The following is a 25,053-nucleotide window of genomic DNA, read 5'->3' as shown; positions in this document are numbered from 1 at the left end:
GTTTCTTTAAAACACAACTTAAAATCGACTAAATATCCACGTCTGATGATGTTAGAATTTAACGTTGTGGGGACGTTAATATTACAACGTTTAACAGACGTTAGATTTTTGTTACTTAAAAACACAACTTAAAACCAATATAATATCAACGTCTAATGATGTTGGGATTTTACGTTATATTGACGTTAATATTGGGATGTTTAGAAAACGTTGGATTTTAGTTACTTTATAACACAACTTAAAATCAACATAATCTCAACGTCTAATGATGTTGGAATTTTACGTTATAATGACGTTAATATTGGGATGTTTAGAAGACGTTGGATTTTAGTTACTTTATAACATAACTAAAAATCGACTAAATATCCACGTCTGATGATGTTAGAATTTAACGTTGTGGGGACGTTAATATTACAACGTTTAACAGACGTTAGATTTTTGTTATTTAAAAACACAACTTAAAACCAACATATTATCAACGTCTAATGATGTTGGGATTTTACGTTATAATGACGTTAATATTGGGATGTTTAGAAGACGTTGGATTTTAGTTACTTTATAACATAACTTAAAATCGACTAAATATCAACGTCTGATGATGTTAGAATTTGACGTTGTGTGGATGTTAATATTACAACGTTTAACAGACGTTGGATTTTGGTTATTTAAAAACACAACTTGAAACCAACATAATATCAACGTCTAATGATGTTGGGATTTTACGTTATATTGACGTTAATATTGGGATGTTTAGAAGACGTTGGATTTTAGGTACTTTATAACACAACTTAAAATCAACATAATCTCAACGTCTAATGATGTTGGGATTTTACGTTATAATGACGTTAATATTGGGATGTTTAGAAGACGTTGGATTTTAGTTACTTTATAACACAACTTAAAATCGACTAAATATCAACGTCTGATGATGTTAGAATTTAACGTTGTGTGGATGTTAATATTACAACGTTTACCAGACGTTGGATTTTGGTTATTTAAAAACACAACTTAAAACCAACATAATATCAACGTCAGATGTCGTCAGTATTAACCGTCAACCTGACGTTGACATTAGACGTTGGACTGACATTGGATTATGGTCACGGACGTCACGACCTCCATCCAACCAAAGATCAACGTCTAATGACGTTGTGTGCCAGCTGGGTAGTTGAGAGTTGATTTGACTTAAGTTAATGCCAGTGCTTTGCGTTGCCTGTTCTTTGCTTTCTTTGCTCTGGGTGCTGGCAGAAGAGTTATGCCTGATGAGCCTGCAGAAGGCTTTCCTGAAGGTCGGTGTTCTTGCTGTGAAGAAGATGAATATCTGAAAACCCTGGAGAGTGAGCAGGAAGAAATTGGTTAGACCCACTCTTATTTTATTATTGCTGTCGTTCAGGGGTTCCCAAACTTTTCAGACCATACCACTATGCTAACCTGACACTGCTGCCAGAAGGGGGCGGTATGTACCAAACCAAATTTCGCAGGGACCACTTCCCTTTTTCTACCATGAAATAAAATTAGCTGATTTTAACCATGAAATAGCATGCAATGATAATGTGTACAATAAGCACACTACTGGAAAAGGAAAAGGAACAAGCAAACAACTGTAATCGAAGGAATACAATGTATTGTTGTTGATGTAAACCAAATAAAAATTAAGTAAAAAAAAAAAGAAAGGCTAACACACACACACGCACGCACGCGCACACACACACACACACACACACACACACACACACACACACACACACACACACACACACACACACCCTCCCCCACACACACACACACATACACACAAGAGGCCTGCCAACATTAGGCTGTGAAAAAGATGACAATAGAAAACTCACCGGTAGCGAGCACACTCAAAATGGATTAAAAACTCACTGGGTGGGGAAAGCAAAGAGTTCAGTGAATAGAGAAAAATCCAGCACTCCAAATGTCCTTTCACAGGTGCCTGACTCAGCACAACGCTGAGGAAGGCCTGAGGAAGGCCTGAGGGAGGCCTGAGGAAGGCCTGAGGAAGGCCTGAGGAAGGCCTTTGGCTGAAACATTCGTTGCTGCTGCCCGGTTTGAGGAACTATTAAAACCTGTGAAAGGACATTTGGAGTGCTGGCTTTTTCTCTATTCTGTGAAAAAGAGGACCCCTTTGAAAATGTTTGTTTTTCTGACCTCGCCAAAATTTCGCTTAACTTGTTGCCACCTTCCTAGCATGACATGGTTGGCATCAAGTGATACCTTAGGTCTTCATACCAGAAACTTCACTCTGGCTTTAAAACTGAGCCCGCTACAGCCATAGATTTTTCTTTTAAGAATTGTGATATTTCCAGAATATCGCAAGGCCATTTAGCATTTTATAAGTAATCAATAAAATCTTAAAATCAATTCTAAAACTAACCAGAAGCCAATGCGAGGTAAGTAACCTTGTACCACAAAGTGGCTGTGTTCTTGTAACCTACCTGTGTGGTGGTACAGAGGCAGAAGACAATGCTTAAGATGAGGTGGACCACTCCCTGCTCTTGGCTGGTACTGAGCACCATGTAGCCCAGTATCCAGGAAAGGCCCAGTAACACAGCCACTGAAAAACTATGGAGGAACTTCTTCCCCAAAGACGTCTGCTTTGTACTGCACAACAGAAAGAGCATAGGTGATTGGACGTTATTATCTGGAGTCAAACATTGCAGATAAATACATGTAAAGGTTGATACTGTATGATGGCTCAATACTGAATGAAAAATACTAAACTATGACTACATGACTACTAGCGACAGTTACTGTGGCCTTCCTTTTTAATATTTATGTTCCCTCTAGCTTATATCATCAGAAGACAGCATTGATTATATCTATGCTGATGACACTCAAGTATATTTACTTGTAACCAAATTTGTGACACATTAATATAACTAGTGCAGTGCCCCTTCCCTTCCCACATCACCCATCCCCTGCAGCGCTTCCCCCCAATTGGACGAATTGCATGAAAGTCGAAAATGCACTTTCTCCAGTCCCCAGCAGTGCACACAGCATGTTTGAAGTCGATCAGACAAACGTTTCTCGAGACACATGAAAGCCATGTTCTGATTGGTCGAATTGCACAAAATTTGTCACTGCACATTCTGGGGTCCCCAGCAGCACCCCACCAGTTTGAAGTCGATCGGACGAACGGTACTCGAAATAAATCATTGTTTGTGTTGCCAGTAGGTGGCGATATGAGCACATTTACGAATTGCTGTTGTGGAGCAAAACTGGTTGTTAGTGCTGTCAATAATAATCATCATCATCATCATCATCATAATCAGACAGGTGAAACTCAGCAGCGAACTTGCTTGAGTGACATCACTGATGACATCATCACTGATGCGGTGACATCATCAGTGGGAAGCAGAGAAGGGATGCTGATGAAGTCACAATGGCTCTGTGAGTGTGAAGGCCTAAAAACAAAATACCGCTACACGCTCTGTGAGCGGAGAGTTGTGAAGGCAGGGGTGTTTAGTAGGGCGTGACGTAGTTAGGTGTGTGTGTGTGTGGTTGTGCGAGTGTGTGTTAGGGGTTTAGATTGTAAGTTGATTGTCTGATCCATACTGGGAGCAGAATGTGGCGGTAATGCTCCGATAAGCTGGATGCTCTCGCCGTAAGACGATGGGAAGAAGAGGAGCAAGAAGAAGAAGAGACCTAAGAGGACCAGAAGGGCAGGATGGGGGGAGACAGTGGGTGGATGAATCCAGAGGGAGGCGGTGAGGTAATGTGGCGGGTGCCAGCTGCCATAAAACACCAAAAAGAAGAAGACCCTCTGTGAGCAGATTTTCTTCTCCTTTTTTGCACCAGATTCATTCCAGACCCCTGAAAAGTGTTTTGGCAAATTTTGGAGGCGATTGGAGCAACGGCTAGGAAGATAAATGTGCTCAAACGAACGGATGGACAGACAGACATTTTGCAATTAATATAGTAAGTGCCTGTAGGCTATGCGATTAATTTGTCTGATACAGCACATTTTTTTTTTTCTTTTGTGTAACTTCTGACTATAAACACTTGATTTGCTGTCTAAGATTGTGTGCATAACCTTGTGTCTAACTGGACTGTATTATCTTTTCCAGTTTAATAGGCTTAGGTCTAAATACAGTCAGTCTTCAGCTCATTGGAACACACGCATGCATAATGTTGGGTTGGCCAAGGGAAAAACAGTGGCCCTCCTTGTGTAGCAGTATAGCAGTATCTCTGCAAACTACGGCACACACCTTTGGCACGCAAAGGCTTCACCAATGGCACACTAGTGCAGAGTAGCAATAAGTGCGCAAGAGTGTGTAAGATCAGTCAATTTAAAAATGGTTGCAGGAGTACAAAAGTTGCAGTTAAACTTTAAGCTCCAACATTACCTGTTTAGGTTGGGATTTGTTCTGCATGTCTTTATTGCAAAGAAACACAAGAGTACAGCATTGTAGATGAGGACCAGGCCAACTGGAAGGACGAACCCCCAAAACATTGGTTTCCTAAAGTCAAACCGCCCGTCGCTGTCCAGAGCTGCAAGCCAGCAACTTGAGGGTACAGAAATAAAATAGTGATAATACTGTACAATTAGTAAGAGTTCTATGATTCTGAGTGAGCGACACCAACATTTACAGCTGATGTTTTAAATCCTGAAACATTTTTCTCATATCAAACTCCACTGTAGCTGCTGGAAATATCTGGACATCACGTGATCTTTAAAATCACAAAGTGAAAAGGAAAAACATACCAACATCTATAATAAAGGCAAATATTTACACTTTTAGCACTTTTAAGGCCCTTTTTGGCAATGCTTGATGTGTCCAAAGGTAAGAAGCTATTTGTTAGAACAGAAGAGACAAGTGCAGAGAGGCAATAAAATACTGTCATTGACCCACAATTCCTCTTGTCTGTATCCCAAAGGCGCGTCGACCCTGTAGGTAGCTCCTAGTGTGATCGCCACGATAAGGGCTGGTACTCCTAAAATAACACAGCAAGGAAATCAAACAAGTTACATGTGGCTTGAATTAAATATATATATAAAAAAAACAATTCTTATATTCTCTAAATAAAATAAGCAGCTTGAAGTTGGAGCATGTTTCACACACATGAACACCAAAGTGTGTGAAGCTTCATCAAGCTACTTTTTAAATAAACAACCTATAAAGTATCAGTTTGTTTTCATGCGTGTTACATTGTACTACTGTATGCTCTGTATTCTGTCAAGGGAAGCAATAAACCAAGAAACAGCCCCATGAGTCTTGCTCACCTTGTCAACCATTCCAAATACTGCGACCCAACAAACCCACTCTTTATTAAATGAAATACCCTTAAATTTGAAGATTTAGTTGAGCTCAGAACCTCCATTATACTTTACAAGGCACATAATAACCGTCTTCCCAACTGCATTCAGAAATTGTTTTCACCCCGAGTCAGCCGGTACGAACTAAGGGGAACCTGCATGTTCAAACAAATGAGAGTAAGAACAAACTTTAAAAGTAGATGCATCTCTGTCAAAGGTGTACAACTATGGAATAGTCTCTGCGATGAGTTAAAATTTGCAATTCTATATGTAAATTCAAAAAAATGTTTAAACTAAGAGTACTTAAAGGGATAGTTCGGTTTGTTTGAAGTGGGGTCCTATCAGCTAGTCAGATACACTAACTTAATTAGGTACAGTGTTCTTGAAGTGGGGCGCAGCGTCGAACGAGATCCGGCACCCAGAGCAGCAGCATCACCAGCTTTTTCTCTCTAAGTCCTGGGGGTCAACAACTAAACAAAAAAACTTAATTTACCCACCTAAAACAACGCCCACCTAAACAAATCGATATCCGTGTACATGCACGCTCTATTTTGACAATTTTCAGCGCTTTACTTTCCCGCAAAACAGCAGTTTCATTCGGCACTGCTTTTTCTCCCAACAGTACAACTACCGTATTCCTCCGCTAAAAGCCAACACACAGCCGCAGCACTGGATTACTCCGCAGTTATTTGGGGGTAGGCTATTTTATTTCTCCCGGTTTGAAGACACAACAAATAGAATACACGGACGAAAATATGAGTGATTTTGATAGCGAGGATGATATGCCATTCACCTTGGTGACAAAAGGATATAATTATGAACCAGAGAGAATACAGAAGAGGAACTTTTGCAGAGAGTGAAGTGAACAGGCAGAGAGATGCGCCTCCTGTCTAAATGCCTGGGTGCCCTGGCTGCAGACCTTTTTCACCATTCCCAGGATAAATTGTGGAAAACATCCCAGACCAGAGAGGCCAGGTGACTTGTTGTCTCTAAAGTAAGTCAGTGTTTTATCTCTCTTCTAAGCCTTCCTGTTTTTTTAAACCGTGGCTCTGTGCTCTGTGCTGGCTTTTAGCGGAGGAATACAGTAGTTGTACGGTTGGGAGAAAAAGCAGTGCCGAATGAAACTGCTGTTTTGCGGAAAAGTAAAGCGCTGAAAATGGTCAAAATAGAGCGTGCATGTACACGGATGTCGATTTGTTTAGGTGGGCGTTATTTTAGGTGTTTTAGGTGGCTAAATTACATTTTAGTTGTTGACCCCCCGTACTTACAGAGAAAAGGCTGGTTTGGCTGCTGCGCTGAGTGCGCGGTCTCGTTCCACAATGCGCACTCACTCCTGAACACTGTACTTAATTAAGTTAGTGTATCTCACTAGCTGATAGGACCCCACTTCAAACAAACCAAACTATCCCTTTAACAAATACAAACCCCTAGTACAATCAAGTACTTAAAAGCTATCATTAGGGCTTCTAAGCTCTATTGAAAACTTTCCTTCTCGCTGTCAACTGATTCTTGCAACTATCTTATTTTTTGTTTTTGATTTTTGATGTAATGAAATGTAAAAAAGGGTAGGTATTCATAAGCTGCGGCTTCAGCCTACACCTTTTCGGTCTCCTATATGTAAACGCACATTATTACTGTAATGCATTTATGTGAAATTGACAAACTGACCGAAATAAATTATTTACTTACTTACTTACTTACTTACCTTCACAGTATTCACTTTTCAATGCAGGTTTTATATACAGTATAACAGTTACTTGAAACAAGGGGAATTGCCAACATTCTTGTTTCAGTTTCAGTTTATTTGTACACTAGTTGATATGACAAAACAATAAAATGTAATTAATTGTGCTGAAGAAGAAAGAGTTATAGTTTATAGTTATAGTTTTTATGCCTCCGCCGGCGATAGCCAGGCCGGAGGCATTATGGTTTCGGGTTGTCGAAACCATAAAAGTTGTCAGAAACCATAAAAGTCTGATGTTCGTTATCGCGATATCTCAGGAACACCTTGATGGAATTTCTTCAAATTTGCCTCAAACTTCCACTTCTACTCAAGGATGAACTGATTAGATTTTGGTGGTCAAAGGTCAAAGTTCAAGGTCACTGTGACCTCACGACCTCTAATTTTATGCTCATTAACGCGATATATCTCAAGGTCACTTCAAGGTCACTGTGACCTCACAAATATGCATTTTCTTGCTCGTTAACGCGATATCTCAGGAATGCCTTGATGGAATTTTGGTTAATTTGGCTCAAAAGTCCACTTGGACTCGAGGATGAACTGATTACATTTTGGTGGTCAAAGGTCAAGGTCACTGTGACCTCACAAACGCCATTTTCAAGCTCGGTAATGCCATATCTCAGTAACGCCTTGACGGAATTTCTGCACAAGTCTGGACAGACGGATGTCGTTCTAGTTTGAAAACGGAAAAATGATCTGCAATTGTGGCTCCTGAGGTTGAGGAATTATCTACCGGTACTTGATTGTATCTAGCTACAACAATCAGTATTTTTTTATGCATTAATGCATCTCTGTTGAGAATGCAAAAATTAAAAGCATTCATTTCACACAGAAACACATTATTGTCAAAAGAAAAACACACAAATTGATTGTTTTCTGCGGTACCACTGTGCGCTTAAACTTCAATCCTTTCAAATATTTGAATGTTGAATCTCTTACCCCATCCAATCGTAATGCTGAGGGGGGTGAAGGCAGGTGGAAGACTCCGGCGTATTTTGTGGATGAGAAGCATCAACTGCGTGCCGAACACAGCGTTCCACACAAAGGTCGCCAGCAGGAAGAAGTGGAGAAGAGCCGTCACTGCCGTGCAGGGTCCCTCATCTGGCTCAACATGGACGTCTGAATCAGGGATGGTGGTCTGGGTGCTGGTGGCTTCCACCTGGGTGCTGCTGGCTTCATTGGGGTTGTTGACTCCAGAGAGGAAGATGATGCTGAAGGCCAGCAGACTGATGCAGATACTCACCAGCACAATAGTGGAGTTCTGGTTTCGAGCTTTTCCTTGAAAACTAAAGAAGTTGAAAAGCAATCCTTAAAGGCTATTTCTGTTTACTTTGAACCTGGCTCTTATTTAGCTATCATTTAGCATCATAAAGATTGTCTTTATGATGTCTTGAACATTTTGTAACTTGCTTCACTGTAGTGAGCTTTACGTAGCTCCATTTTGTCAGGAACGCTGCTGTCTACTACACACCCAAAATGTCCAAAATGGGAAAAAAGGTGTCACGGTGGCACATTCTCACGACAGATAGCCTATAACTTCAATAAATACCATCATTCCATAGGAATTCAGAAAACACAATTTAAACACACAGAATGACACATGTCAGAGGGAGGGAAGGAGACTGGTGAAGGTATGAAGTGCGAACACACACCTCTCCACGGCATGGAGACGTCATTACGCACACGTTTTATCTGTTGTTTACATCAAGGTTATGCCGCTCAGATATGGCTCATAGATAGACCAGCATAATATTATGTTTTATAATAAACATTGAAAATAATCACAGTCACACAGTTATTCTACCCTTTATCTAGAGCAAGGCATTACAATAAAATATAACTTTTGTGTTATAAATTGGATATTTAAAACATTCATTTTTGGCTATGGCCACTAGGGGGTTCTGTGCACCCCCTGAACCAACCATAGGAACCAACGCAAACTTCACCCATGGGGGTATGTCTCGCCATGCTGTCAATAGCTGTGTTTCCATTACAGTTTTTCGCAAAAGAATTGCGATATTTCTACAACTTCGACAATGTACAATTGCGACTTGTAGGCGTTTCCATTGAAGTTGCGTTTGAGTGATTCCCCGTTGCAGCAGCTGCCACAGTGATTACGCACGGGGATCTTCTGCCCCATATCCCGTCCCCTGCATGCTCAAATCCAACCAATGGTCAATGCAAATCCCAACATGAAGTTACAATGCATATAAACGAGCCTGATTATCAATTCAAAAGAAAATGAGTCGCAAAATGTTGCTGGCTGCGTGAATGCAGTCAGCGCGACAGGCAGAGGAAAAAAGGTAGCCTAATAGCCTACAACTGGTCCGATTTAGAGATGGAGGGGGGAAAAGGCTGATTTGGTTCTATAATTGCACCTGAAACGTGTGCAATGTATTAGCCTACTCACAGTCACTGTATTCACTTCAGACAGCACCACCGCACCAGTGTGTGCTTTTCATCCTCTCATCTCGCCGCTGTGCCAAATGCGCGCACACAGGCAGCCTGCTGTCACCATGGACCGATTTCTGCCATTAAACATTATCTAATTTGCCCGGCTACGCTTTTGCATAACACTCGTCTTTCTGCTAGGTAGCGTTGCTTCAAAGTTTTCCACTTGCTGCGGAGGTTTTGACACGGCTATCGAACCTTACTTACCAAACTTATTTTCCGCTCCTTTTCCAAGGGATAATATGGGTCACATGACGTGCAAATGCGAAAAATGTGTTTCCATTACACTTTTGCGATAAACTTCTATATCGACACGTCTGAAAAACCACCTCATGAGAGCGAAAAAACTTTTTGCGATATTTGGGAGGTTTTTCGAAATTCACGTGTTTCCATTACCCACTTTCTATTGCGATATATAGATTTTGCGCATTTCTGAGAGTAATGGAAACACGACTAGTGTCTATAGTGCCCAGGTGGGCTATCGCTTGAAAAGGGCCTTTGTGTGTGGAGTTTGCATGCTCTCCCCATGCTCGCCTCAACATGAACCTTCCCACTAAAAACATGCAGAGTTTGGCATAACACTGGTTGGTTCATACAATCACACGGGAACCATGTCGTAAGATGATTTCTGCCTTCAGATCTGCTCTGGTTTCTACACTTGTTTGAGAAATGAGGGCCATTTTGTGCAGATCCAGCGTTGTGCAACACCAGGCAGGCAGTGACACAATCTAATCACATTTGTGCATGTGGAGGAAAAGAAGGTGTGTCCTGTCTTACCTTTCCGTAATGCGGTGAATGATTGTTATTGTCAAGCCAATGATAGAGAAAGATAGTCCAATGATGGAGATATAGCTCAGGGCTTCTGCATATTTGTAATTCTCCCTGAATATCTGTTGGAGAAACAAACCCAGAGGACAGAATCAAACAGTGATTTCTCTACACATTAATGTTTCTTTTGTATTTGTCAAAATCCTATTTTTCATCACAAGCTAAATTCAGGTCAGGCAGGCAGGCAGACAGTCAGTCAGTCAGTCAGTCAGTCAGTCAGGTAATGCTTAGTCCACATCTTCTGCTGTCCTGCAAACCTTAATGGTAACGGCTTCCGATAAGGAAGCGATCGGGGAGATGGAGGGCTGGAGATGAGAGGGTCACTAATACGGCAGGACGGAGACGATCTCCTCCACCAGAAGAATGGAGGAGGAGAGGAGAGAAGAATGATTGTGGTCATGGATGAGTGGAGGAAGAAGGAGAAAAAGTCCCAGGTTCCAGATTCCAAAGAGTCACCATTTGAAAGGTGTTTGAGAAGAGAGGCCGAGAGGCGAAATGTTTGAGGAAGGGATGAAGACTGGAATCTCGTTGAGGTGGGACTTTACTTTGGGGGGTGCAGTGAACCTCCATTTCCCTGACCGCTTCCTTATTGGGAGCGGTGCTTGTAAGATGTGCAGGGCAGACATGTCCGCACCTCGACACTGCACCTTCGACAACTTGCCGACATTTTTAATAGTTCAAATTTGGCTGGGTGGTTAACACGTTCACTGCCGTGGACGAGATATCTCGTCAAGCAGAAACCAACGCTTGACTGCCGTGGACGAGATATCTCGTCAAAAAAAAAAAAAAAAAATTGACGGTGGGACATGGATCAAACCCTTTTACATCTCCTAGAAAAATATGGGAGCTATTGAATGTGTTTAACCTATTTTACCGACCCACTAAGTGGCGACAGTGCTCTCCAGACGAGAGAAAGCCAAGCAAAGACAGCAGCGTGAGGAAGCCATTCTCATGAAAATGGATTGGCGAAAACGCTTTCGCTTTCGCGCTGGGAGCTGGCGGTGGGGGATTGCAAATTTGCATAGTAGATTACGGGTGGAACACACTTTGAAACACCGGCAGAAAGCCCAGAATCGCACGCAGCTTCATTCCAGCTGAGCTCACAACCGAAAACGAACGAGCCCCATCCAGACTCGCCCAAAGAGCGGCCGCCAGCAGCCAGGCAGCACAGACAGCAGAAACTCGCTTGTGACACGGCCGCTGCAGAGCCACGGAGGGAGGAGGAGAACACACATGGAGGGAGGAGTTTGAAGGAGAGGGGGGTGGGGGTGGTGTTATGGAGGAAATTACTGTTCAGAACGTTTAGATGTCTGATGTGTTACTGATGCCAAAAATAAATGGTTAAAGTGACTGTTCTATCGAATTTCACAAAAAGGCATTTATCTCAACTTTCCTTTTCAGATGCTGAAACCATGCTGTATTCAACTGCTAATGCCTACATAACTACTAACTCTACAAACTAACTCTTTTAGACAGAGAAAGCACACATTCTATTAGTTCTTTTGAGATATTTTGTGTTCACAAATTCCTAGCAGAAAATAATCCTCGGCTCTTGAAAGATGAGCCAGAATCCTCAAAAAAACCCTTGGCAGAAGCTACCTACAGTAAAAAAAAACTGTTGGCAGTGAATGTGTTAATAACACGTTTCTGTGGAGTGACAAACTCAGAACACATTTATTTTTGTTTCAGACGGACTTCACTTTTTTCCCCGTTACCAGCATTCCAATATTAAAACAAAATCATATTTCTCAGTTTATGGTTGTCCTATCTGTAACAGGTTTTTTTTTAAAGAAAAAAGAAAACAAAAACAAAAACATTTTAACCTCATTTTGAAAGACATTGCCACAATAGAGCCACAGCACTTTACCATGAGTGCAGCGAAGTTAGTGGTGTGGTTACAGAAACATCGTGGAACTCCACCCACTGCGTTGCCCTTGGTGCAGCCATGAGTGCTCCAGTCACCCAGGCTGTAGTCCCAGAACACACAGGCGTAGTCATACAGCTTTGCATTGGTGTTGATCTAAAACATCAACAACAACAATAAATAAATGTTGTCGAGTTCTGCAACATAAGCGCTTTACAATCAGTAGATAGTCTACATTCACCCATTCATACACCGATGGCGGCAGGCTGCCACGCAGGGTGCCTACACACCATCGGGAGCAAGGAGGGTTAAGTGTCTTGCCCAAGGACACAGCGACAGCAGCTGGGAGGGAGTGGGGATTGAACCGCCAACCCTTGCGTCATTGGCCGACCCGCTCTACCTCCTGAGCTAAAGCCGCCCCAAGATCAAGTCAAGGATACCATGGCTCAGACATTTGAGATGAAACTCACTGATACAACTTTCAATGAAAACTTCATGGTACTAGTAAACTCCACGCTGTCTTTGCCACTATCAAATTGTTTGCCTCCATAAGATCCCACCATCCCTCTTCAAATTTGTGTAATGCTAATAACGTACAGTACAGGTATTTCACATTTATGAATTTGAAAACACTACTGTGATGGTATCTGCCCATACATCACGCTAAACCTGACGGCAAGTTATATGAACGAGCAGTGTACAGACCAGGTCAAGGCCGTAAACGTTGGTAAGGCTCAGATGATGTACAAATGTAAAATGATGTAAAATATACAAATTGTCATGATGTAAATGTGCTGACAGCTTAGTTATCTTACTGTGGGTGTGAACAGCATTTCCACATGTTGTGGCACCACAGCACGGTCGTGACCTTTGACACTGGCCGACAGGACCCTGATGGAGGTGGACTTCTGTCTCCTGTAGAGCCGGGACCTGAAGAAACCATCGTTCTGGTAGAGAACAAAACCCACGGAGATGTTTGATGGCTTTCGCTGTCCAGCCACAGCATCTTCAGATGCAAGAAATCAGACAGAGAGAAAGAAAGGTAAATGATTATTAGTACAGTAGTATTTGTAGTAGTAAGTAATAGTAGTGATAGTTGATGTTGTAGCTGTAGTGGTGGTGGTTGTCATAATATTGCAAGCAGATTCCTGAGCTGCATTTGGTGTCATTCTGAATGATGTTTGAAGGTTTTCAAAACAAAACAATTACCAAATGGTGGACACCATTATTTTTTTTAATGTGGAAGTTATGCTAGAGCCCAAATTGTTCATGATCAGATACAGTACACATGTGTACAAAGTTTCACAACACTTTGACTGAAGGTTCATTCACACCGACCTATTAAAGTTTTTCGCTGGCATCGAGTTTACATACAAAGTCAATGCAAACGAGCGATTGAGCGTATATTCGCCCGGGAGAAAAATCGATGGGCGTCTGAGCGACAGAGACAGAGCGAAAATTTGCTCGTCGCCCGAGATGAAATATCCCAACTCGAGCGAAATTTCACTGCCAACAGTCGCTTGCTGCTTAACGCTGATTGGCTGCCGTAACCCCGGAGTATTTATTAATTCTTGCATCGGGGGATTAAACGCAAACAACACCACTGTGGGTGTTGTTTGCGTTTTCATCCTGTCTAACGTTAGAGCTGTGTGCTGCTGGTTTCTGTCTAACGTTAGAGCTGTGTGCTGCTTGTTTCTGTCTAACGTTAGAGCTCTGTGCTGCTGGTTTCTGTCTAACGTTAGAGCTGTGTGCTGCTGGTTTCTGTCTAACGTTAGAGCTGTGTGCTGCTGGTTTCTGTCTAACGTTAGAGCTGTGTGCTGCTTGTTTCTGTCTAACGTTAGAGCTGTGTGCTGCTGGTTTCTGTCTAACGTTAGAGCTGTGTGCTGCTGGTTTCTGTCTAACGTTAGAGCTGTGTGCTGCTTGTTTCTGTCTAACGTTAGAGCTGTGTGCTGCTGGTTTCTGTCTAACGTTAGAGCTGTGTGCTGCTTGTTTCTGTCTAACGTTAGAGCTGTGTGCTGCTGGTTTCTGTCTAACATTAGAGCTGTGTGCTGCTGGTTTCTGTCTAACGTTAGAGCTGTGTGCTGCTTGTTTCTGTCTAACGTTAGAGCTGTATGCTGCTTGTTTCTGTCTAACATTAGAGCTGTGTGCTGCTTGTTTCTGTCTAACGTTAGAGCTGTGTGCTGCTTGTTTCTGTCTAACGTTAGAGCTGTGTGCTGCTGGTTTCTGTCTAACATTAGAGCTGTGTGCTGCTTGTTTCTGTCTAACGTTAGAGCTGTATGCTGCTTGTTTCTGTCTAACATTAGAGCTGTGTGCTGCTTGTTTCTGTCTAACGTTAGAGCTGTGTGCTGCTTGTTTCTGTCTAACGTTAGAGCTGTGTGCTGCTGGTTTCTGTCTAACGTTAGAGCTGTGTGCTGCTTGTTTCTGTCTAACGTTAGAGCTGTGTGCTGCTGGTTTCTGTCTAACGTTAGAGCTGTGTGCTGCTTGTTTCTGTCTAACATTAGAGCTGTGTGCTGCTGGTTTCTGTCTAACATTAGAGATGTGTGCTGCTGGTTTCTGTCTAACGTTAGAGCTGTGTGCTGCTTGTTTCTGTCTAACATTAGAGCTGTGTGCTGCTGGTTTCTGTCTAACGTTAGAGCTGTGTGCTGCTTGTTTCTGTCTAACGTTAGAGCTGTGTGCTGCTTGTTTCTGTCTAATGTTAGAGCTGTGTGCTGCTTGTTTCTGTCTAATGTTAGAGCTGTGTGCTGCTGGTTTCTGTCTAATGTTATAGCTGTGTGCTGCTTGTTTCTGTCTAACGTTAGAGCTGTGTGCTGCTGGTTTCTGTCTAACGTTAGAGCTGTGTGCTGCTGGTTTCTGTCTAACATTAGAGCTGTGTGCTGCTTGTTTCTGTCTAACATTAGAGCTGTGTGCTGCTGGTTTCTGTCTAACATTAGAGCTGTGCTGCTTGTTTCTGTCTAACATTAGAGTTGTGTGCTGCTTGTTTCTGTCTAACGTTAGAGCTGTGCTGCTTGTTTCTTGACAGTGAAGATCTCTCTCGTTTCTCAAGCTTTGAAGATATCAAAAACATCTTTAAACCTGCCAAACTTGGGCTGTTGAAAGATGTAGTTTCCTCGAATGGGCTTGAGTTGCATGAGGTCGCCTCATTGCTACATGATGCACGTGGTCCTGAACTGAATTTACCCTTGTTAAAGTCTGAAATGTATTTTTTGCAGTGGGAGGATGGTTTGTGCAATGTGGATGAGAAAGTTGTGACTTTTTCGACTTGAAAATAGAGGGAAAACTCACCGGGGGGGAATCGTATGTATACCAGGACGTCGGCTACGGACCCAGTTTCCACCACAATTTCTGAAGTATTGGTGTTGAGCTGAATTCGGTCTGCCACGAAACTGCAAGTAGATCCTAAACATTGGGAATCAGAATTAGTATTATTATTACCATAACCTTTATTTATATTACATTACTAGGGGTGACCCTGAATAGTCGATGATTCAACACTTTATTCTAAGGAGCCTGATTCGACGGCCAATCTCACAGTCGAATCGTGTGGTTATGAAACCAGGATTATTCCATTCTGGCTATATGGGGGCTGGATGTTAGATTTTCCATAGAAGTCCTTGGTTTCTCCAAATAAATCATGATATATAGCCTATTTTGGAAGGTATTTATAAATATCTGTCTATTAATACCGTAAAACATAAATCAGCCGGGTAGTCTGACAATTTCAAGCACACACAGGATAGTTAAATGGCTTTTAAGGATAGTTTGTTAGGGTAAGTTAGTTAAGTACATACAAGTGCCTGGGCGGCGAGTAGGTGGCGATATTTGACAATTTAGCAGGACCCCAGTCAAACTTTATTTAACGTTAGTTTTGTTGGGAAAGCTGAGCTTTGGATGAACTTTTGCTCCACCTGCAGCAGGCGGGAAAGGCTGACTGGAGGAGAGGAGACTCCTAGTAAATTAAAATGCTATTCACCTAAGTTTTTCTATATATATTCTGTGTGCACTGAAGTCACAATGTTATATTAGGAGCATGGATTGAATTATATAATTGAAATGCAGTATGTTGACAAATGAAGGATTTTTCAGTAGCATGATGAAACATGGAAAGTTGAAAAAGCATAATGTACTGACTGAGGGTTGTGAAGATGTGACAATCGATGACTAACTGAGTTTAATGCTGCTTTTAAAGTGTGGTAAATGTAATCTTGGCTGTATATTACATGTGAAATGTTTAAAGATGGGCTAGGGTGAGGAGTAGTGTGATATCATGGGCTGATTAGAATTGAACTGCGCACATCAGCGCACACACAAACATGATGGCTGAATCATCATAGATGGGCAGGGATGATATCATGCAGATAGACAGTGTTGCCTCCAATTAGAGGTTAGGTCACCGTGACCCAGCAAAACATAGTCACGCCCTCGATAAGACCAAAGGAGCGGACCTCACAGCTCTTTGCTCTCCTGCCCAGGCAGGGAGCCAGACGGGAGAACCGTCACTTAGATGGAATTGTCTCGGCTCCACCAGGGAATGTGAAGACGCAGACAGGCTCTCATTTATCTATCGCAGGGATAATAGCCTAAGTTAGGGAGAAAAAGACTCGTTATCAAACGAGGTGAAACTGAATGGTAGGGTGAATTACAAAATAGACAGCAATCACAGGGAAATAGCAAATAGATAGGGAAAACAATGAAATGTCATCTAAGCCAAGAGTGATGCTGAAATAGGGAATGTATAATGAACACCATGTTGAAAAATAAGGTAATGTATATTGGACAATGATGTCATGTGTGTTGGACAAAATGTACTGGACAATGATTTGTATGCTTAATAAGGAAAAGTGTAAACTTATATAAAACCTATAAAACCCCAGGATTTTTATTTATTTATTTTTCTTCTTCAAAACATTTTTGAGAAGGGTCCACAAATCCTATAAGGTAGGGTTAAGAGGCATGATTTTGGGTTCAGCTAATAGCCTCCTCCATGCATGTAGAAAGGACAGAATGATCTCGGGCTTCAGCTCGTTTGCAAAATATGTAGCCTACTGGGTGATTCTACTATCTAGGTTAGTCAATTCTTTCACCCTGGAGGGAAAAAGTGCCGTCAGGCCACCTGTATCGGTAGACTGCCCACCCGATGCTCGGGGAGGAGGGGATAGAGGTCCTAGATTAAGACTTGGAGGTATACAAAGGATTAACATGTTGTTACTCATCGGGGAACTTACATGCATGCCTTTGCTCTGGGTATTTCTAGTCATATGGGATAGCCTCTATTAGGTAGAGATCCGCTGGTTATCACGATTTCTCACCTCCGTGATTTATGAGTGCTCCGATGACGCTATTCTAACTCTCAGGGGAGGGGTCATAGGTCAGAGGTCGCTCGCGAATCATCACAGTTTTCATTGTGAATTAGAAAATGGCCGGGGGGCCACTCTGCACCCTATCACGGGCCGCATCTGGCCCCCGGGCTGCAAGTTGATTATTACTGCATTACATCATTTAGCTGACGCTTTTGTCCAAAGCACTTACAATAGTACATTTTGTCAACAGTACAGTAGTTAAACTACCTGCATCACAGGCTTCTTCACCTAAGACTTTCACAAGGAATAAGTAACATTTGTTGATTTTGAAGTGTAAGAAGGTTAGTTCGGGAAGCGTTACTTCAAGAAGGGTCCAGGTGTAAGGGGCGTAGTGGAGGGTCAATGCAAGAAAACACGGTTTACCCACCTCTTTGAAATGAGGCAAAGACTTTACTCACCTACAGCATTTTGAGATCAACTGTATCAATCAATGAGGGGAAACAAGGTGGGTAACTACTCACCTTGGATAGTTTCCCCTCCTGTATTTACCACTACTCCCCTGGGTGTAACACCTAACCCCACATATTTATAAACAGGGAAATTGATGGAGCATGCACATTCTTTTCCATTTTGAGAGACTTAAGTGTGATGTGATTGGCTGCTATACGACAGTTAGCTCACCTTTGAACAAAGTGAACTGGACTCCCTGTATGTTTTCAGCAGGGATTTGGGCCGACTGGATGACCAGGTTGGGCTGGACCACCTGAGACTGAGATGTGTTCAGATCCACACTTTGCTTCACAGAGAGCTGCTCCAGCGTCACTGTGAGGCTGGGCGCGGGAATAGTGGACACATGCATAAGACACATAATACAGGCGCACACAGACATGGCGTGGTCTTTATCACAAAATTACAACATGTAATGTTTGAATTATTGCCTACTAAATGTCTGCACAGGCCTGAAATTTAAAGTGGTGTTGAACTTTGGCCTATCTTATATAGTGACAAGTCATGGGTGGAGCGCCAATCACCTGCCATTCAGATTGACGCTGCTCTGAGCAGCTTTTAGCATAAGGTGAGAACCCTCGTTATCACTCGTAAAACCTGGGTTGTTGCACAACCCAGGTTTTGACGCAGAAGTGAATTGAAAAGCTGTAGTTCCTCGAATGGCCACTAGGAATCGGGGGCAGTAGGCATTCCCCCCATGTTAAAATGCCTGACTTTGTAAAAGGATTAAACATCTTTCCAGTGAGGGGCAAAACATGGTTTTGGTCTATATAGCTAATTTCACCTTTTCTTAACATCTTTAGGGGGGTCATTCTTTATATAACTCGCCTGTCCAGTGACAGCAGGCGGAGCTGCGGCTCTGGGGAAACTCTCATCTCACGTGAGGTGCGAAAGGACTCAACCCATTCCCTCCCACTCTGCTGATGAAAAATCAAGATGGTGACGGCCAACGTTTGAACTCCGCCAGGGAGAAGAAATTTTATGGGATATACTGCATCCATATTATTTATCTCTATGGTTTTATCACGGATAAAGTTACGCAAACCAAGATACTACCAAAGTTCAACATCATTTTAAACCCTAGCCTAGCTCAACTCGTACCTGTGATTTTCAAGCACAGGCGGTACACTGGAATCCAGCAACTGGCTGACTGTAGCTATTGCTGCCACCCTAACTCTCTGTAACACAACCATTAGCATAGGAGGATAGATCAGAACAGATAGAAAGAACTGTAGTCTCATAAAAATACAGTTGAAGAGTTCATTTCCAAACCAATATCAGCTTAAAAAACTATTACTTGATCAAGTCGGCATCTCTGAAATTGAGAATTCAGGCTGTAAAAGTGTTATCCTTTAGGAAGCTTGGTCTTGTAACACAAGTCAAATCCAAATTGCGCAATAGATGCAGGCAAAGTTAAATAAATCTGTTTCCCCAGCAGATGGTGTTACATGATATGTTGCAATAGCGCCACCATCGGGTCGACATTGCATGGGGGTCTGGCCTTACCTGAGTAGTGGGGGGCCATAGGAACCCACCTGCCGAATGTGGTTCCTCTGGGGCTCATGGTTTCTGAGGTACACATACTTTTAGTGGAGAAAAATAATCCTAACAAATACATTAGGGTTCCATCACCATGGTAGCCTGGGAACCTGACGAATCTGCAAGCTCAATCTTTATTTGCTCTGGCAGATGGATTTGCATTTGCGAAATTGGTCTGGCGATGTCAGGCTAGCAGTAGGAGTTTTCAGGGTAGGAGTTAGCCGCTCTTGAACCCCTAATAATGTGCAGGGGTCTGCCCCTTGTTTGATGCAGTGGTGGAAGAGGTGTTTCATACCTGTGTGACGTTAGGAGACAGGAGGAGTGTGTTGGCGATCTCGACTGCAGCGATGACGTCTTCTGCCATCAGTTTATCAGGTCTGGAGGTCAGGATTTGAGTGCTGGCCGCTAACATCTCAAAATCAGCTGGGCTGGTAAGCTGAGAGATGAATGATATTTGTTTTATTTAGAGATGTGCAAAAATGACCCTTCTTAACAAGTAATGTATTCTCATTCAGCTCCAGCTCATTCAGAACGCTGCAGCCCGTCTGATATTCAACCAACCCAAATTCTCTCACGTCACTCCCCTCTTCCAGGAGCTCCACTGGCTTCCCATCTCGGCCCGCATCAAATTCAAGACACTGGTACTGGCCTACAGGGCAGTACACCAGACAGCTCCCCGGTACCTGCAATCCATGGTCAGGTTCCAAACCTCTCACCGCTCCCTTCGCTCCTCCACCAGTGCAGGTCGCCTCGCCCCTCCTTCGCTACGGGGGCTCAAAAGTCGCTCATCCCGATCTCGACTCTTCTCGTCCCTGGCACCTCAATGGTGGAACGAGCTTCCACCTTCGGTCAGGACAGCTGAATCACTGCCGATCTTTCGGAAAAGACTAAAGACACACCTTTTCAGGCTCCATCTGGGCCCTTCTTGATCTAACCTCGTCTCTCTCTTTCCTTATATAAAAAAAAAAAAAAAAAAAAAAAAAACCCTAACCAACCTTGTACCACTAACCTAAACTTGTACCACTGTTCCTTCAGAAGCTGTAGTTGTCATAGACTGTGCTCCATAGTTGATTGTTCTATTGCAGACAGAAAAATGTGTTATTGTAAGTCGCTTTGGATAAAAGCGTCTGCCAAATGACGTAATGTAATGTAATGTAATGTCATATTGAATCTTAAAATCACATTTTCCTTAAAACCTAAAAAAGATATTTGCTTTTGCCAGTAGGTGGCCAGTAACAGTACAGGTTAAGCAAGATGGTATTTGAGGTTTTAAGGGAAGAGAGCCTGTGTTCTCACAGCTTGTTGTATGTCCCTGAGCGTCAGGTCACACTGGAGAACTTGTAGCTCATCGAAACTCTGTAATCCTCTCTGGTTTGAACATCTTGCTGAGGCCTTCGGTGTGCCAGCTAGACAGGAAGGTGACGTGTTGGACACAAAGACATGCCAATTAATCATCAATATGGGTAAAAGAACCTGATATTCTAAACAAATCATCATTTCTGCAGAGAAGATCTGAAAAGTAAAACTATTTATGGATAGATAGATTATAGGTAGATTAACAGGTGAATGAATGGATAAGTGGATAGACAGATAGATAGACAGACAGACAGACAGACAGACAGATAGATAGATAGATAGATAGATAGATAGATAGATAGATAGATAGATAGATAGATAGACAGACAGACAGACAGATAGATAGATAGATAGATAGATAGATAGATAGATAAGTGGAAGGAATCTCTTGCGCTACAGCCCGTCCACAAAGGGAGGTCGGTGCTCTCAGAGGAGGACAGAATACTAGAAACAAACAAACAAAATTTAATAAGGTGCAAAGACTAAAGTTTTGATGCGAGCAGCGTCTTCTTCAGAGTCAGAGGGTTAGACTCTAACTCTAGAGGGTCTGACTCGAAGAAGCCGCTGCTCGCGTCGAAACGTTAGTTTTTGCACCTTATTAAATTTTCTTTGCCAGTGATTTTGTGTGCTCCAGTCACTTCAACTGTTTCTAGATAGATAAGTGGGTAGGTAGGTAAATAGATGGTAGATCTTCTGTATATACAGTAGATGGATAGTAGCTCTCTACAGTGTCATGGTTGAGATAAACTTGCCACTATTTGTTCCTTTAGGACAAACTTCCTCAGCATATCCAAACAAGCCGATAGGGGTGAGTGGGAAGTTGAATCCGTAGATTTTGTTTGCTTGGCAGAAATTTTCTAAGAGAAAAAGGCATGTTTATTTAAAAGATTCAAGGTACACTATGCAACTTTTGGAAATGCTTTAGATTACTTACAGGGTAAGTACAGGGTAACAAAATCTGAACTTACAGGGTAAGTAGGGTAACAAAATCTGAATTTACAGGGTAAGTAGGGTAACAAAATCTGAATTTACAGGGTAAGTAGGGTAACAAAATCTGAATTTACAGGGTAAGTAGGGTAACAACATCTGAATTTATGGAATGAGGGGGTAATGAATGGGGACTTATAAAGAACTTATACCGTACCTATTTTTGTAACTACCGGGTACCTATTCTGTTATAATACCATAGCTATTTTTTACCTACAGTATTCTGTTGTTACAGGGTACGTATGACCTGTGAGAAATAATAATTTAAATGTAATTTCAATTTAGGAGAACCTATACTGTAGTTATTCCATAACTATCGGGTGCCTATTATACAGGGTAACTACAGGGGCACGCGCTGTATTCTAAAGCAACGTTACTTTAGAATACCCCATCCTCTCCTATCAACACAACCTAGCTCTTGTAAATTCCAGAATGCCATTGGATGCACCTCGAAGACGTCAGCATATTTGGGTCAAAGTTCATTATAGTTGAACTTTCGCTGCAGAACCTGGCAGCTGTTTAGGAGAGCGCTGCCTCATTGAAACATGGCCTTGCTATTGTGCTGACTGTGTAAAGAGCAGTGGGTGTTCCTTGGCATCTTACCTATACATGTAACATTGTCAGTCCTGTGAAAACTCTGGGCTCCACTACTGGAGATGAAGCCGGCCTCACAAGTGCAGGAGTAGAATGGTATTTCATTGTGACAGATGGCATTAGGTCCACAGATGTCTCCGGAGATACACTCATTGATATCTTAATGCCAAAGATAAGGACAGCAGGCATTTCATATTTGGAGGAAACACAGACCAAATGTATGGAGCAGTCTCTGCAGTTAGTGATGAAAAAGGACATGGTCAGTTACCTCCACATGTTGCAGATGTGCCAGCTGAAAATGTCACAGTCTGTAATGATGATATGTAACCATCTTCACACTTGCAGGAAAAGCTGCCCACCGTGTTTATACAGACTGTATTCTCCCCACATGGGTTAGGCTCACCATAGGCCTCAAAATCACATTCATCAACATCTAAGACAAAAGCACAGAAAGAGGAATGTGGGAAGAAAGACGGGCACCACAGAAATCAACACTTGCATGAAAATACTTCAGAGATTAATTTAAATCTAAATGTGACCAAGCACCATTAACCAGAGCTCATTTAAATTTCACAGCAGAAAAGGTTTGTTGAAAATGATCTTTCAATTCATTCATTAATAATTCAAACAAAACAATTCATACCATACCAAATATACAAACAAAACTCCATGGCCGAAATTAATCTTCAATACTAAACGAATGCATAATGAGAAAGAATGGTGTTTGGTGTGTAGGTGCCCCCCCCACCCCCCTCCATCACATTTGAATGTATCCAGTTCAAGCATTTTGTGTGATGAGAGAAAACATGTTCACCAGAGGAACTGCTAAGAAAAGGTTGGCTGAAAACGACTTCCCCAAGTCTGACATGTTCACCACAGTCTGGCTTTTCTTGGCCTGTCTGTTAACTGTGGATGAGAGATCTCTCACCCTGTCACTAACTGTAGACTAAGGGTGAGAGATCGGTTTCACAACTTAAAAGAGTCAAGAACGTCACAATGAGTTTATGCTTCTTGAAAGGTTTTCACTTTGAAACTGACGTGCGGTTTGTGATGCATAACAACCATAATACTGGATAGCCTATGCATTGCAATATATTCAGTTGGCCGTGCTATCTGATGACCGTCTGAAAAAATAAATTACAGAGCAGTAAACATTTGGTGGCTTAAACAACTGAGTTGGTTAGTTTTTACACAAATTTGCCGGCTGGCGGTGTTCGGACCTTCGAGCCAATCACAGTGCTTAAAGACCCACCCAATGGGCAAGCCGGGCACAGTTTACTCTGAGCCATGGAGCTGACCGATTGTGTTGTGAAATAATCAACCAGGATGGCTGGTGTCCGGCTGATGGTGGTGGGCTGGTCTGGACTAAACTCCAGGTTCAGCCCATTGTCTCAATGTGCTGCTGCTTTCACCTTCTGCAGCTCCCACTGTCACATCATCTCACTTGAAGTGACTTCTTGCTACAGTTTTTGAACTTTGTCTTTGGTGGTTTGGAGCCTTCCCTGTCTGTGGTGTTGAAGTTGCATTAGATCTCTGTGTAATGTTTGTTTAAACTGCAAAACTGTGTTTCCCTCTGGTATGGAAACAGCAACGCCATGGACCTGAAGTCTCTAGATTATTAGAATGTTCGACAAATATTAATTAGGGCCTAGCCACTCTCTCCAACCAACCCTCGAACCCCGACTCTCTACGACCTTCCTGTCCCTAGCTACAGCCCCTTTTCCCCAGCCCCGCCCCCTTCCTCGACCCCCACACCCCCTCCCACCACCCAGATCCCCCTAGCCACTCTCTCCAACCAACCCTCGAACCACAAACCCTCTATGACCGTCCTATCCATCCATTTTAATGTTGTATTGCACTTGTATAGCACATGCTTGTCCCCACAGTAGACTGTCAACACAACAGGGACAAGGGATGGAAATAATGCTGCCTTCCAGACACCTGGGACGTGGGTGTTTCCCAGTGGAAAAGTCCCACCCCCCCACCTTCAAAGCATTCCAGAGCACAAAGGCAAAACGCAACCAAGAAACATGGCGGACCGCGACAAACTTTTTTTTGTTTGGCAAATAGCAAGACAGCTTAACAACGAGCAGAGCACCCTCCTTGCATATTTATGCATTTATCCTTGATGGAACAGACGGACATGCAGCGACAGTGAGCTTGAACTTTGACTGTTTGACCACCAAAACCTCATCAGTTCAACGTTTGAGCCGGACGGACAACCCGAAGCCATAATGCCTCCGGCCACGGCTATCGCCGGGCGGAGGCACAAAACTGGAATAGAGCCAATCCTCACGTGCACATAATAGGAGGAAATGAAAGCCTTGAATTGAGCCTCTAATAGGAAATATAACCAAAAGGCAATAGATGGATTATATATAAAACTCACCTGAGCATTTGGTCTTTTTATTGCCGTAAGTAGTGTAGCCGGATGGACAATTGCACCAGTAACTCCCATCAAGGTTTAGACAAGTCCCGTTCATTCCACAAATGTTTTCATTATTCGCTTCAGCTTCGTTGCATTCGTCTATGTCTGGAGAGGTAGAAACAGACTCATAATTAATGGCTGACGCTGTTCTGAAACTTACTGGACTCTGAGGAAAGCAGAGCA

The 25,053-nt window shown here is 42.6% G+C and overlaps 1 protein-coding gene across 1 annotated transcript in view; it reads right to left on the bottom strand.

The window, feature by feature from the left end:
• LOC310793493 (adhesion G-protein coupled receptor G7-like) overlaps positions 1–19,917 on the bottom strand; it is a gene marked incomplete at both ends in the record, with an annotated part of 58,116 nt that extends 38,199 nt beyond the window's left edge. Inside the window, 11 exons of the mRNA XM_083655295.1 lie at positions 1,149–1,330; positions 2,457–2,622; positions 4,368–4,526; positions 4,875–4,956; positions 7,959–8,305; positions 10,248–10,360; positions 12,166–12,318; positions 12,978–13,168; positions 18,141–18,289; positions 19,473–19,549; positions 19,801–19,917. Coding sequence (XP_083511421.1) covers positions 1,149–1,330; positions 2,457–2,622; positions 4,368–4,526; positions 4,875–4,956; positions 7,959–8,305; positions 10,248–10,360; positions 12,166–12,318; positions 12,978–13,168; positions 18,141–18,289; positions 19,473–19,549; positions 19,801–19,917 — 1,736 coding nt within the window. The remainder of the gene's footprint in view (positions 1–1,148; positions 1,331–2,456; positions 2,623–4,367; positions 4,527–4,874; positions 4,957–7,958; positions 8,306–10,247; positions 10,361–12,165; positions 12,319–12,977; positions 13,169–18,140; positions 18,290–19,472; positions 19,550–19,800) is intronic.
• Positions 19,918–25,053: the final 5,136 nt, after the last annotated feature.

The sequence above is a fragment of the Poromitra crassiceps genome (genome assembly GCF_964638095.1).
Source record: "Poromitra crassiceps genome assembly, chromosome: 19".
Taxonomy (NCBI): domain Eukaryota; kingdom Metazoa; phylum Chordata; class Actinopteri; order Beryciformes; family Melamphaidae; genus Poromitra; species Poromitra crassiceps.
The sequence above is the reverse complement of the archived record's forward strand: the minus strand, read 5'-3'. Positions and strand labels throughout refer to the sequence as shown.